Raw genomic sequence first — 15,379 nt, 5'->3', positions numbered from 1 at the left:
CATGTGATGCCAAAGCTTTGTGTTTGTTAGCCATCAATTACTAGAATCTTATACCACCTATATACGTACTATATATATATATTCTTTCGCTTCTTTCATAGGGGAAAACTCAATCAACACAATTTTACCACTAATCCTTCTCGGGCCAACAGTAGTGATGCCAAAGCTCCACATCAACTCCTAATACTTTTTTAAAAATAAATAAATAAATATATAGTGTTTAGCTACTATTTTTTTTGCAGTAATATTATGACGATCAAGATTGAATTATATGTCCTTCGGGATGGCTCAGTTGGTTTGGAGGGTGATTATCCACACGGATGACTTGAAATCGATCCCCCCTCAATGCCTCCTGAGTCAAGCCTGTCGCATAGGGCTTGCCTAGTGAGGTTTACATTCTCTGTGTGGTTTGCAGGCTATTACACAGTGGTGCGCACAAAGTACTCACCCGAAGGGCAGAGGTTGTAGCGACTGCGGGTTATCCTGGGACTCCAAAAAAGAAATAAAAATTAAATTATACTGATTGATGAAGATTGTCGGTCATACAATAGAGGTTGAATGGTGACATGATTATTATTTTTTAAAGTAAAGATGAAGGTGTGCGGATTTTGTGTAGAATATTTATGTGTCGTTGAAGTGAAGGGGTGTTATAGTAACGGTGGTTTTCAAGTGGCATTTTCTTAGAGCAGAAAAAATCATTTGTTATAGTGGTTATTCATTTAGAGCAATGCTAGATGGTAGTTGGGAAAAGAAATGCATAATTTCTCTATGTTGAGGAGCAAATATTTTAGATTATTCCACAAAGCTTGCTTAATGTCAAATTTAAGTGTTTTCTCTAATTGAAAAAGATGGTGTGTTGGAAAGCTTCCTTCCTTAGTGATCAAGGATATATTTGGATCAATTTTATAACAGAAAAACATATTTTTCCTCAACTATTGACAAATAGCACACATAATCCAATAGCATATTTAGACCTTTTTGGCTTGGGCGATTTCCCAAAATTTAAATGATCTACTAGGAGTAATATAGATTAAGATACGACACGTATGTCCAAAAAAATATACACCCCTATATATGATATTAAGTCTCTTTAATTTTTTTCCTTATCTAACTTTCAGTAATAAAGTATACCAATCATGTTATGCATATATATAATTAGGTATTAAGGAATGTTTATACATTTTTGTTAAGTATTGGAGATATTATTAGCCTTAATCTTCTTTTTGGAGTCACAAAATTTCATAGAAGTGTGAATTATTAATTACTTGCCTAATGTATTCAAATTGCAGAATGTCGAACATGTTTAATTTGGGGGAAAAAATAATTCAACGTAACCCTTTAATATTTGAATAGAAAAATCTCTTGAAATTTAGACATCAAAATTCATTGACCAAATATCTATTTGTTGATATATTAAGCACTAAGTCTATGGGTAGGGATAGCAATCCGGGGAGGATGCGGGTGGGTGGGTTTAAGGCTATGCGGGACGGGATGAGTTTAAGGCTGTGCGGGGCGGGAGGGATGTGGGGCGGATTGAAATGAGTTTTTTTTCAAAACTAATGAGGGGCAAGGCTGGTTGCAGGTATATGTGATTTTATATGAGTTTAAATTTAATTTTAACTTTTTACATTTATGTTTTAAGAGTGATAGATCATTATTTAGTAATACAATTTGTTTAAAGATACGAAAGTGTTCAAAATAGTAAATGAAAATGGTTCAATAAAAAATAATACAATTTGTTACATGTTTCCAAATTGATCTCTAAAAAATAATTTTTTAAGTCATTCTCTATTAAATTAATAAAATTAAATAAAAATGAATTTATTTTTATGAATTTTATTTTTACTATCAAACTTAACTAGAAAAAGAAAATATTAAAAAAATTATGTGGGACGGGTTCATGCGGACAAATTTATGCGGGGCGGGTTGGAAATGAAAAAAATATTATACGAAACGGAGCGGAACAAATTAAAAATTTTACGGATTAAGCTAAACATGTTGCCAATCTGTGTTTAAAACAGAATTACTGATTCCAAAAAACTTTGTAGAAACACGAAGTAACCAATGTTTTAATGAACCAGTAAGAACAAAAGAACATAAATTAATTCAGAACAACTAAAATCTGTAAAACATACCAGAATCTGGAAAAAGACAGAACGGAAAAGATCAAGCCCACTGAATGCACAGTGTCCCCTTAAGGAAATTATTTCCCTCTAGTATCTGAGGTTTGATTTGGAATATGTCCTCCCAGGATAGAATGATCTCAATCACCAGTGTATTGATACCCAAAATTCTGGTGTCAGCGAACCACTCAACAACAGTAAAGTACACGAAGAAACTTTGTGTAGAAGAAGAAGGAAAAATCAAAAAAATTCGTAAGGAAAAAATCTGAAGAATCAATGTATTTATAGGCAAGAGGAACTGGGTCTGAAAGGTTGCAACCCTTTCAGAATCCACGACCATTCATGAAAGTTTTCAACCTTTCAAACGGTCATGACTGTTCCTGAAAGTTGCAACCTTTCAGAACAGTCACTTTCAACGGCGGAAAATTTAAATTAAACGGGAAAGAATTTAAAGAAAATGGGTCGAGCGTGGATCCGAGTCGGATCGGTCAATTAACTGAATAATCGAAACGTTTCGGTTAATTAACTAATTAATTGAAACGTTTTGGCGTTTTGGCCATTTAATTTAATTAATTAAATAATTAATTAACTAAATAATTAAAACAAACTTTGTCCAAAAAATAATCTCTCGATCATTTACCGAAGACGAGCGAGCAACAACGACAACAGCACAAGGGGGTCCCTCTTTCCAACCCTTTTAACAATTAATAGGAGTGTTTCTATATTTAAACTCTACTATTTTTCTTTCCACCACCGATGAGAGAAATACCTTTTCACTAAAGCATAAGAGTACTTTTCAAGTTCCCAACTTTCCAAGTTCCTCTATTTTCATCTTCCCTCCATTTCCCATTAACTCTTGCTACATATCCAACAAAACCCGCCGCCACCCGGCCTTGTACAGCCCCATTGCCATCCCTATCTATAGATCCATAAGACAAGAAATAAAACAAAATTGCAAAACAATCAAGATTAAGGTCCAATAAGACATAAGCGGATAATTGAATCGGTGAAGAAGACATTGAATTTGATATGGTACCACTCCATACACTTTACGGTTATTCGTGTTAATCTTAGGCCATTCATCCATGATTCAAATAACAACTTATTCAATGTAATTTCACAAGTGAAATCTGAATAACGATGTACATTATTTCTATCTTTATTAAGAGAGATTATGATAGAAAAATAAAACAAAACCAAAATAACAAGATAAGAGATACTTATCTCCGTTCCTGAGTTAGTTTTCCTCTTCTCCCTAATAAGCAAAGAGCCAAGGACATTATAATGTTGAAAGTCTTAAATCGGATTAAAAAGAAATGAGTGATTTTCTTATATGATATTGGACATTAATCCTTTCATTATAAATTAGCTTTTCGAATGAAGTTAGATTCAAAATCCCTCGTGAAACTTTTAAAAAATTAAGTTTATGAGTTGAGTTAGATTCAAAATTTCCGGTGAAACTTTAAAAATAAAAATTAAATTATGTCCAATTTAAGATTGACAAATTAAACAGTTAAGCAAAATAATTTTCTGTTAGTAAGTTTTCCATTTCTACAAATTTACAGTGAGAATTTGCATACGCATGATACGTACGTAACATCCACTAGTCCACTGACGCGTGTCCAGCCAATTTAGTACAGGCCTTTGTTCTTTCACTGATGGACCGCACAACTGAGAACCAAAAGCTCCAACACTTAACCAGGCGCGTGTGACCCAAACAACGAATAGTTGTTGAGCGTGTGACACGCGCATCAGCTGAAGCGTAAGACATCCCTTTAATGCATTGGCTAAATTCATGAAACTTGAAAAAGGAGTGGAAATAAGAACCAACCCTAAAGCTCTAAGGTATCTAAATTTGGAGTACCTAAGTAAATCCTAAAGTTAAAACAAAGAATCCCTAAAGAAGATAAGAAGAAATGCCATAGATAAAAACAACCCATGTTCACTTTTTCTCTCTCTCTCTGCACATTGAAATTCAACCAAAAAAAAAAAGTTGATAAGAATCCTTTTTTTCTTTCTTTCTTTCTTTGTGTGTGTGTCTAGCTAGGGTTTGCATTTCTTTCACAATTTTGGTTGTTTCAGTAGGAGAGAAAAGAGGATCTAAGAGTTAGCCAAGAGAAGAAATTAAAGTAGAAAAAGATCATCAGGGGGAAGGAGGGATGGGTAGAGGAAGAGTTGAGCTGAAGAGGATAGAGAACAAGATAAATAGACAAGTCACTTTTGCAAAGAGGAGAAATGGATTGCTCAAAAAAGCTTATGAACTATCTGTGCTTTGTGATGCTGAAGTTGCTCTACTCGTTTTCTCTAATCGTGGAAAACTCTATGAATTCTGCAGCACAAACAAGTAATTTTTTAATCTCTTTCTAAGATCTGAAATTAGGTTTTTACCTCATCTAACACTTCCTAATCAATATATTATCAAAGATCTGTTAAATACAAAACGAAAAATCATACTCCGATCCTAAGTTACGTTGTTCATAAATAAATAAAACACGTAGATCTTGTGTTTTAGTGCCTTTTTCTAGGAGATCACGGTCTTTTTTTCTTTATTAGTGACTCGAATTCACAATTTTAGAGTTGGAGATGGAGGTTGTTTATCATTTGAGCATCGCAACCTCTCGTGTCAGATCCTGAGTTTTTAAGTTAAGATAAAGTTGGAAAATCTACTTAATATTATTTAGATCGATCATTAGACAATCACTTCTTATCTTAGAAAGAAAAGAATAAATCATAAATACGTGCAGATCTGAGTAACCAGATAAAACAACGTCTCCCAGTCCTCAATTCTACGCCTTTTTTGATGATGACAAATAAGACTGATCTGATAAAGGACTCATAATATCCTGCTTTTACCTCTGTGATCATAAACATTTATGATAAATCAGTCCACCGGGTATTACTTTGTGCTTCATAAAGTTCCTCACTCTAAAAGTTATAACTAAATATAGAGTTTAAGTTATACTAATATATATCTGTTCAAATTTTAAGGAAGCTTAGGAAATATCTTTTGGGTAATCTGATGACATGCATGTTTTTTTTTTTTCGTCTGTGAAGCAAAGTTATCATTTGAGTTGTGACTTCTTTAACAGAAAGACTGTAAATTTAACACGGTGGGAAAATTGTCTAGAGTACTTGGATTAGTGTAGTAGCTAGTCAAAAAATCATGAAGAATTGAATGGCCTTCAATTTAATATATACGGTTAAAGAATTAAAGTTATTTACATCGTTAGTATAAAGAATTATCAGGTCATTCAAAAGATATTTTCATTCTTAAATAGATGCGTAATCTTAATAAAAATAAAAATAATTACCTAATACAAGAAGTAAATGGACCTAATGAAGAAGTTGGGTACATTAGTAAGTAACATTTACTTCATGTCTCTGTAAATTGAAAATAGTTTTTGAAACTGTTTTACAAGAAGGATCATTAGGGCTCCCTCAAGTCAGCTTTGTAATCTTAGTTTTAAAAGACGATTAAAAATGCTTAATTGGTCTACAATAAGTAAAAATTATTTACACTGTTTGTACACATGCATATAAATGCTGATCCAAATAATTTCATAAAGAGGCGATGGAAAAAGTGGGATAGATCTAGAAGGAAGTATATTTTATCTTAAATCACTAGATTTTATCCTTAATTATCTCTTGAGTGCATTCTTCGAACCTGTTTAATGTTTTCATCCCGTTTATAGCTTTTGCATGGCCATACAAGACAGGCAAAATGGTTTTTAAAGAAAACGAGTACCGATCTAGAACATTTTCTATCTGTGTTAAATAAAGATGGATTGGATATTTATACACAATTTTTATTCACAAATATTTGATCCAACCCACTCATTTAAGGATTAATAACTTTTCCTTTTATTTGTCTTGTGCAACAGTATGCTCAAAACACTTGATAGGTACCAAAAGTGCAGCTATGGAACATTGGAAGTCAATCGATCAATCAAAGATAATGAGGTAACAAATGCTACTAATAACGTTGACGTCACCTTTTCAAAGGATGGAAATATGTATGATTTTACCATAATATAACTTACTATATGTAATTAGTTGCTTTAATTTCTGACATGATCGAATGCTGGTCGATCATAATTTTTCTTATTAATTGTTTTTTTAGCAAATAAAGGAAGCAAAATTTAAGCTATATATATTAACCTTTTTCAAGTTGTTGATCTATCTCGTGAGCCATTGCAGCAAAGCAGCTATAGGGAATACTTGAAACTCAAAGCCAAATATGAGTCACTGCAGCGATATCAAAGGTAATTAACTAGCTAGTTAGTTAATCTATAGGTGTCAAATGTGATCTAAATATTAGTGACCCATTCAATTCGTCCAAAATTTTATGAGTTAGGCTCAACATGGTTCAAGAATGGGCTAAATCAATCCATTTGCTAACTTACCGCAGTTTTATGCCCAATTTTCGACTTGATTTTCTCCTTTGCTTGATGGAATAGGCGTTGGCTGCTGTTATGTAATCATCATGAAATGTCATCAGTTTATATGATACTTTAGTTTCTTTATTCTCTCTCTATTTTTTTTTTAAAAAAGTAGACATTCATTTTTTAGTTTAATTTGACTATAAAAAAAAAATACATTTATCTAAACAACAGTCTAGTAACATTGTAGTAATTCAACACTTTCGATATATTTATATCTTTTGTTATGTAACTATGTGGAGGTTTAGAGTATCACCAATTAACGGTGTCGATAATGCTATCATTAACTTCAAAATATATAAATATGTATAACAAACTAAATAAGTTTATATAAGTGACATCTTTGGAAGTTCTAGTCACAAATATTGTAATTTCTGGCTTTTCTTTTTGTTGAGAAATTTGTTTGCCTTTATTAGTTTGGTCTATGAATTACTGGGGTATGTAAGTATTGTTCAAATTGAGTCGGGTCATGATCAAATCTATTTTTTTGCTCAGCCCATATTAGCTAAGTAAATTTGGGCGGATCAATAATTTATTCAGGCCTTTTAAATCGGATTGGCTATTTGATACCCCTACGTTAACCATAATCATGCTACCTAAATTATTTGACATATAAGAATGTACACAAGTTGTATTCTTGATAACTTATTCTACTTTTACAGACACCTTCTTGGAGATGAGTTGGGGCCTCTGACTATAGATGATCTTGAGCATCTTGAAGTCCAACTAGATACTTCCCTCAAACACATTAGGTCCACCAGGGTAAGCTTATTCATATTAAGTTATAACAAATTTTTGGATACTTTAATTCAAGTATACTAATTGTATCTACTGGCTCTTCTATAGACACAAATGATGCTTGACCAGCTCTCTGATCTTCAAACTAAGGTAATTCTCATTTGATTCTAAAATCTACTTAGATCAACATTATGCATGTGTTCAATAGTTAGTAATTGAGATAACTTACAATTTAATCATAACAGGAGAAATTGTGGAATGAGGCTAACAAGGTTCTTGAAAGAAAGGTAGGTTGCCTATACATGTATTGTGATTGTGATTGATTTTTGTTAGAAATATTGCTTTAGGTTTATTTTTCATCAATTTATATTCACCTAGCTAAGTTGGTAAATTAAAGTATTTCTTTTAAGGGATGGGTAGTCTCTTTATGTAGTGTTGGGAAATTCTTCTCTCGTGAGCTAGTTTTTAAGGTTCAATAATTATTATGCCGAAGATCATTTCTTATTGATGTACCAAACTGTGCTGTAATGTCATATAATTAATTTGTTAGCAGATGGAAGAGATATATGCTGAAAACAACCTGCAACAAACATGGGGTGGTGGTGAGCAAAGTCTCAATTATGGTCAGCAGCAACATCCTCAATCTCAGGGTTTCTTCCAACCTCTAGAGTGCAACTCTTCCTTGCAAATTGGGTAAATTCTACCATTTTCATTATATATATATATATATCTTACTTTTAATTTATTATATCTATTTTGCAACCGTCGATTAATTGACAAGTGAGAGTAGTTGCTCTAGTACAAAGCACCTTCAACTATAGGTGATTCGAAAAAAGAAAAGAAGCAAACAACTATGGCTTATAGTCTAGAGATATCGATGAAAGTTTCACACTGCTTGGCTAAAACTAAAATGTTTTTATTTTGATTTAATACAGGTACGATCCAATAACAACTTCAAGCCAAATAACAGCAGTAACAAATGCCCAAAACGTGAATGGTATGATACCTGGTTGGATGCTGTGAATCAAAAAGTCCTACGCTCACTTATCTTCAGCTTTGCATAAAAGCATATGAAGTAGTACTATATTTCTATAATAAAGGAAAACTTCAGTACCCTTTTGTTCAGGATAATACTAATTAAGGTGAACGTTGTGAACCATTTTCTTTGCATAAAAACAAACCTGTTTGCGTGGAAGTGTTTTATTTTATTCATATCATAATGTGGATGTTGCTGAAAGATGATGATTATAACTAGTATCTTTTCTGGGAATTCAGTTCAGGTATACAAAAGATCATGTCCAAACTTTTTATGTTTGGTTGATCAAAATTTTCTCTAGGAAAACAGTTCCTTGAAATGACTTGTTTAGTTGAAGTAGGTAAAATAAGTTTCACAATCAGCCTTCCATATTGATCGTATCCTCCCACTCTTCAAAACACTTCATCTTCACCCAATCCTTATAACTCCCAGTCCCACCCGACAACCCCAACCCCCACATATTCCCCGTATTTGTCTAGATAATATGTAGGTATTTAATTATTTTTAGAATAATATTTTTTTTTTGCTTATAATTTACCATATCGAACAGAAGGAGAATTAAAAGTTGGAAAACCCCACTTATTTTTCAAAAAAAACTATTTTTTCAAAACTAATTGGATATGATAACTTCGAAAAGTAAACGCCTGCCCTCTGTGGGTAATTACATAACAATACCTGTGACTTGTGAGCATAGATTAAAACTTTTATTTGTATAACATTGTAACTCTATATAAAAAAGTATAAGAAAAATTACTTGGATGGTATCTTTGATAATTACTGATTTTAATGATATTTTCTTATTTATTAGTTATTACTATTTATAGCAATACATAACAATATTATGATAAATATGCAATATGTATTAGAAGTAAATTATGTATGCAATATATATGTGTTATAACTGTTTTAAAATAAAACTTGTATTATATGTGGTTATAAATTATTATCTATAATATGTATTAAACTATATTATAAATATATTAAAGTAAAAGTGATCAAGTGGAAAAAAAATGTTATTGTTATAAATGATAAATATTTGTATTCAGTTATCAAAAGCCCATACTAGTTAGATGAAGTGAGCTACAATATGGCCCAGGACACCACATGGCTTTTAAGGAGCCCACTGGAATTTCCAGAAAGGCTTTTAGATGCATCATTTTCAAGAAATTACACCTAATAATCGTATAATTTAGTATTCTTGAGCTTTTGATCTCCGCTAGGAACAAACTTTATGGTAAAAAATCTAAAAAATTTCCCACGGAACAAAATTTGTTAAATTTGGAGTTTTCCCATGGAGCAATCCGAAAATTCAAAGCCATTCACCTTCGAGGTCATTCTTGTAAATCACCCTAGCTGCTTGAAATATTAACAATGACAAAAAAAAAAAAAAAAAGAAGAGAAAATGTACTATTTACGATCCGTGGAGAATATTTTACTTTCTCCATTATTATATTTACTAGGAGAAATTTTGTTAGAGGAAAACATAAAGTACATTGTTATTTGGAGCAAAAAAATTTGGGTTACTAATTACTATATTGAATTTATTATTCCTTTGTGAATATATGTTAGTTAGCAGTAGCCATCCAAACTTTTTTTTTTTTAACTACAAAACCCACTCAATTTCATTGAAGAATCTAATGTGTGGTTTCTATTCAAAAATTAAATAAAAATATAAATAAGGAATTGTTCTATATCATAATATTACTTGTAATTTCATAGAGTAGAGTAGCTTTAGGTATCTACGCAGTAACGCAACCTTCTCGTAAAGAAAATAATAAATTTAACTAAATACCCCCCCCCCCCCCCACCTTATTATTCTTACTTGCTTTATTTATTATTTATTAAATTGTTCTTTTGGGCTTTTATCGTCATCACTTGCGAACAAAGGTGCTCCATCTGCAAAGGATACACCCTTTACGGGGCAAGTCCCACGGAAAATATTCCGTGGTTATTTTCAAATTTTCATAAATTATTTGATTGAATCGGTGAGAAAAGAAAAAATATATAGTGTTTTCATATGGAAAAATTAAAAAGTTTTCTCAATATTTCAGTGATAATTTGTTTTTCACAATGCGTTTTCCCATTAAATTGATTCGATGAAAAATGAATGAGAAAAAATAAATGTTTTTTTAACAAAAATTTTCATTGATTTGCAACCGAAAAAACTTTTATTCCTAATTGTATTCTGGAAAAGAGTAGATGAATAAAAAACGATGAGACCTATAATGCATTACAAATATATATAACGTTTACACTTTAATCGTGTTATTGATACAGAAAAGAAAAACAAAAAATTCTCCCCTAATCACATCCAATTGAACCCTAGTCAATCCTTGTCAGTTTTTGAGTTGTCGAGTGACGATTGCTCCATCTCTTAAGAAAGAATGTATGCACATATATTATAAAAGAATATTTTCTTCTTTGATGTGCGCTATATTATTGTATTCTATTCCTTAAAGAGTGATCTGAAATTAAATCACGTGGTACCAGAAAAAGTAAGTAATTGCAATAATTTGAAGTTTGTCAAAAATAACAAAAAAATTAATTAAATTTTAAAAATTGAATATATTTTAAATATTGGTGCTGCAAGAAGCTGCGTGGTATAATTTCTACCTCTTTATTTATATATGGGGATACTATAAATTAAGCAAAGTGAAGTTATTTTTCTCCTTTTGTAGTACACAATAATATTCTGTTTCCAATTAATTTAATTCTGATTGCCCTGGCAAGGGATCTGGGCTTCATTTTTTCTTTTTAATTTTTTAATTTCAGCCGCCATGGCCACTCACAATTTTTTTAATTAGAGAATCAGAAGATAGTTGTTAGAAATATATGTTTTTTTTAACGAAAAAATTATTTTTATTTTATGTTGATAACAAAAGTAGTTATTGTGGCGTGCTGCTAGAGCATCATATAGGTGTAGCTTCATATGATTAGGATATTTAATTTAAAAAAATAATAATTCTTTCTAATTTATTTAATTCAACAAATATTATGGTCTTCCATTTGGCAAACCTCGATCCTTGTCACCCTTTTATATAGCAAGAATACCATGATTAATTAAAATGAAAAAGAAAGAGCACTTCATATGGATTATTCATTCATCTTTTCTTTAAACTTATTTTAATTAAGTGTTGGAAAAATGATGATATCTCAAAAGGTAGATTTATTCCTATGATATTTGCTATTATGAATGTGTCCAGATTCATCCTCCAAAAAAATTATAATGACGTAGTAATCTCTTGTTCAACAATAGTTGTCTACTATTGATTTGATATAGGATTAAAAAGCGGTAAATGATAAGGGTAGTTTTATCAAATCACCCCTATTAAATATAAGTCATCTAAACATTGAAAAATGAATATTACTCCCTTCATTTCAAAATAGTTGAATTGTGCATTATAGAAAACTATTAATTCAAAATAAATGTTATAGCTATAGTTTCATTTAATTTCAATTTGCAACAAACTTCTTGCCATTCGCCTCTCTCCCCTCTCTGGAATCTCGCTTGACACTCTCCTTTTTTTCAGCCCTCTCTCGCTCGCCTCTCTCACTTTATACAAACACAAATGTATAATTTGTGTTTGTATAAAGCAAGAGAGACTGTATATATAAAAAATACATATTTCTCTGTCATATCCACTTATAATTATAAAAATACAAATCTCCCCTTGCCCAGTTCTCTTTTTCCTTTCTCTCTCCCTCGCTTTATACAAACACAAATTATACAAAATACAATGTATAATTTGTGTTTGTATAAAGTGAGAGAGAGAGAGAGAGAGAGATTTGATATATAAATACAAATGTTTTAACTCAATTCAATTGTATATGAATTCATATTTTATGCAGATATACAAACACAATCATTGATACATATACATTAGTAGTTACATATATACAATTATCTAATTGATATACATATACAATTCACCTCTCTTCACTCTCTGTCCTCTCTCGCTCGCCTCTTTCCTCTCTCTCCCAATTTCGCTCGCCACTCTAGCCTAACACAGAGAACATATACATATATAAACACAATTTTCATACAAATCGTCGTGATTTATACAAATCAGATGCTCCATAGCAAACACATTTTGGCTATGGAGGGTAAATAACAAAACTGAAGCTATAGAGTGCTAATACGATTTTTATGTTTGCTATTCCTAAAATTTACTCTGAGAATATTCTTTCATTTTTACCCTTCATTTGGATTTTCTATATGATGAGTTCAAGAGACTTAAATTACTTTAAATTAATTTCTTGAAAAATTCTTATTAATGTGGTTGAGATTTTCATAAAAAGAACTCTTCACTATATTGATAAATTACCACTCCAATCTTTGGTGAATTGGTGTAAACTCTACTTGTCATATGTAGCAAATTTAAAAGTGAATCAGTAGATTTTATTAATTTGAATTTTGAAGATCCGATTGAAATAGTTCACGACAATACTATGGATGAAGACTAAATTAATATAATTCAATAGATAATTTTTTAGTCATTTTTGTTAAGATTTTACCTCCAAAAATTGACTCTGTAAATTTTTGTTAAGGTTTTACCTCTAAAATTTTGGCTTTAACAAAAAAAAAATTTATTCATTTTAAGAGTCATATATTGAATTTTGAAATGGAAGGAGTAGTATTTAATATCAACGGTAAAATAGATACAAAATGATAAATTATTCATTGATTTTATAAACTAAACAAATATTGCTAGACATCTCAAAATAATATAATGTACAAGTAAAATGAATAGAGAAATATATATATATATATATGTATATTTATAATGAATGTGAAAAGTACTTTGAGAGAATGCAAAAGGATTTTCCAAACATGGTATCTATATATTCATTTTATTTTGGTACAGTTAATAAGAAAAGACACGAAAAGGGAAAAAACAAACAGTCTTTATTTTTTAAAAAAACAAGAAGCCATTTTTTGGAAAAAAAATTGAATGGGAAATAGAAAAATTTACATGGAGGAAGTAATTTTTACCATTATGGATATTATGTACTCTTCATCTTTTTTTACCTGTTTTTTTTCAAAAAAGAGGTTGGTAGAGGCCATAATAAAAGTGAGTGGTTGCCATAATTAGAAGGGCTGTGAGATAGACATGTTTTGCCTCATTTAGCCAAAAACATAATATAGGGGAAATGCTAATAATACATATGCACATAATTAAGGTTTTCATTTTCTAAAATCAACTTTGTATAAAGGAAGGTTAGTAGGCGTTTGACCATAAAATTTAAAAATCTAATTTCAAATCATTGTTAATTTATGAAATTTACACACTTTAAATCATGATTTGAAATTATCCAATAATCATATAAGTATTGTACTTTGCTTGATTAATTAATTTGTCTTTTAATTTGTTCTCTCAATTCTCACATTGCATTAAAAAAATCTTTTTATAATTATGATACCCTTCTCTCCCTTTATCGGTCCCCTTCACGATAAGCTGCTTGTTTGTAGTATAAAGTAAAGACTAAGATTTAATTAATGACAAAATCAAAACTAAGTAAAGTGTCAAAAATGAAGGATGAGAGATAAATTGCAATTAATGTAGAACTAATAAAAAAGAATTTTACGCTATGATTTGTCCCTAGAAGGGAAATTCTTCTTTGCATAATTGAATGAATAACCTATATGGTCATATAGTAAATTACTCACGAAAATTAATTGTATTTATTCAATTAAAATTGTATCAATAAAGATACTCAAGTTAAAAACCAGTTTATCCTCAAAATCATGGTACTAAGCTAGCGTTTGGACATAGATTTTCAAATATTTTTGGCAAATATTATTTGGGTGAAATTTTACCATGTGTTGGATCATAATATTTGGGAAATACATTTCATTTTTTTAATAAATATGATTTATACCCATAAGTTTTAAAAACTATCAAAACTAACCATATGTTTGAATTACATAGCAAGATAGAAACATCAACGTAACAAGATTCATTACTTCCGCAACAAGTCAATTGGATCTTCGTTGCAGAAAATAACAAGTAGTGTCCATGGCACTGGAGCAATGTGGTAGTTCGGAGTGAGTGCAACAAGCATCATCCCATATATCATGAAGTAGATGAATCACATGACTTTATTACCTGGAGCATATTATTCGTCATTTTCATCAACAAACATATTATCACTTTCATATTCATTGAATATTTTATCACTGCTTTAGTGTTCACGTAAAAAAATATTATGTAATACAGCACAAACAACTACTATAGAGGGTGTTTTTGTAAAAGATAAAAGATTGGTATAGAATTTGAATTTTTTACAGCTCCCAAATAATGAAATATGGCCTAAATACTAGTTTTTTTTAGTATTTGGAAATTTGGATTATTTGTCAAAAATATTTGCCAAATAGTATGAACAAATACTATTTGTCAATTTTTTCCTCAAATTTTACTTGGAAAATCTATAGCCAAATGGGTCCTAATAGTAGTGACTAGTGAGGGTATGTAGTACTTCATTATCTATTTTTTGAGGTTAGACTTTATATCCATTCTATAAGCGGATGTATCATTATAAGTACGTGTTCAATTAAACTTATCATAACTTTAAAATACAATAAGTTCAAAACTTAAAAACTTGAACCAATACAATTTAAATTCTGAATCCGTCTAATTTCAATACGAGTCTACAAGGCGGCTTAATCAAAATAAGATATTATATGACCTCTAGATCACCAAACTGTCCTCAACAATGCCAAAATCTTCTAATACGATAGTAATACCTCGCCATTCTCAAAAAGAGAAAAGTTAATAGTAATAATTAATTTGCCACTAAGAAAAAAGTAGAATGGCTAAGATTGTCTTCTCATCTTAATACAACGGATACAATGTCTTCAATTAAAGTAACAGATTAATAAAGTAGGGATTTGAGATTTTGATGTATTACATAATAAACGGACTAATGTCTCTTCTGATAAAAAAAATTAAACACTCCTAATGCTTTTGTCCTTTTAATCTAATTTTTAATATTAATTTACCATAATTAAATAGCTCTTTTTTAGTTTTTTTTTTGTCATGGTC

General features: G+C 30.5%; 1 protein-coding gene across 2 annotated transcripts; it reads left to right on the top strand.

The window, feature by feature from the left end:
* Positions 1–3,944: 3,944 nt before the first annotated feature.
* Positions 3,945–8,544, top strand: LOC125810911 (agamous-like MADS-box protein MADS2). Of its 2 annotated transcripts, none has more exons than XM_049490410.1 (8): positions 3,945–4,467; positions 6,005–6,083; positions 6,321–6,385; positions 7,225–7,324; positions 7,409–7,450; positions 7,546–7,587; positions 7,851–7,993; positions 8,236–8,544. In XM_049490410.1, exons 1-8 carry the CDS (start codon positions 4,283–4,285, stop codon positions 8,321–8,323), a joined length of 744 nt encoding a protein of 247 aa, XP_049346367.1. In that variant the 5' UTR covers positions 3,945–4,282; the 3' UTR covers positions 8,324–8,544. The 2 variants fall into 2 exon arrangements, with proteins under 2 accessions (XP_049346367.1, XP_049346368.1); XM_049490411.1 differs by having other exon boundaries at positions 3,946–4,467; positions 7,854–7,993.
* The last annotated feature ends 6,835 nt before the right edge of the window (positions 8,545–15,379 follow it).

This window comes from Solanum verrucosum, unplaced genomic scaffold (assembly GCF_900185275.1).
Source record: "Solanum verrucosum unplaced genomic scaffold, falcon-dt-bn FXZP01000032.1, whole genome shotgun sequence".
In the NCBI taxonomy this organism is placed as follows: domain Eukaryota; kingdom Viridiplantae; phylum Streptophyta; class Magnoliopsida; order Solanales; family Solanaceae; genus Solanum; species Solanum verrucosum.
Note: the sequence above shows the minus strand (reverse complement) of the source record. Positions and strands in the feature narration are given on the sequence as shown.

Bases quoted from the DNA above. Each gene is read 5' to 3' on its own strand.
- LOC125810911 (XM_049490410.1), top strand. From the start codon at position 4,283: ATGGGTAGAGGAAGAGTTGAGCTGAAGAGGATAGAGAACAAGATAAAT. The intron at 4,468-6,004 runs GTAATTTTTTAA...CTTGTGCAACAG, and splicing joins GAATTCTGCAGCACAAACAA to TATGCTCAAAACACTTGATA. The intron at 7,588-7,850 runs GTAGGTTGCCTA...TTAATTTGTTAG, and splicing joins ACAAGGTTCTTGAAAGAAAG to CAGATGGAAGAGATATATGC.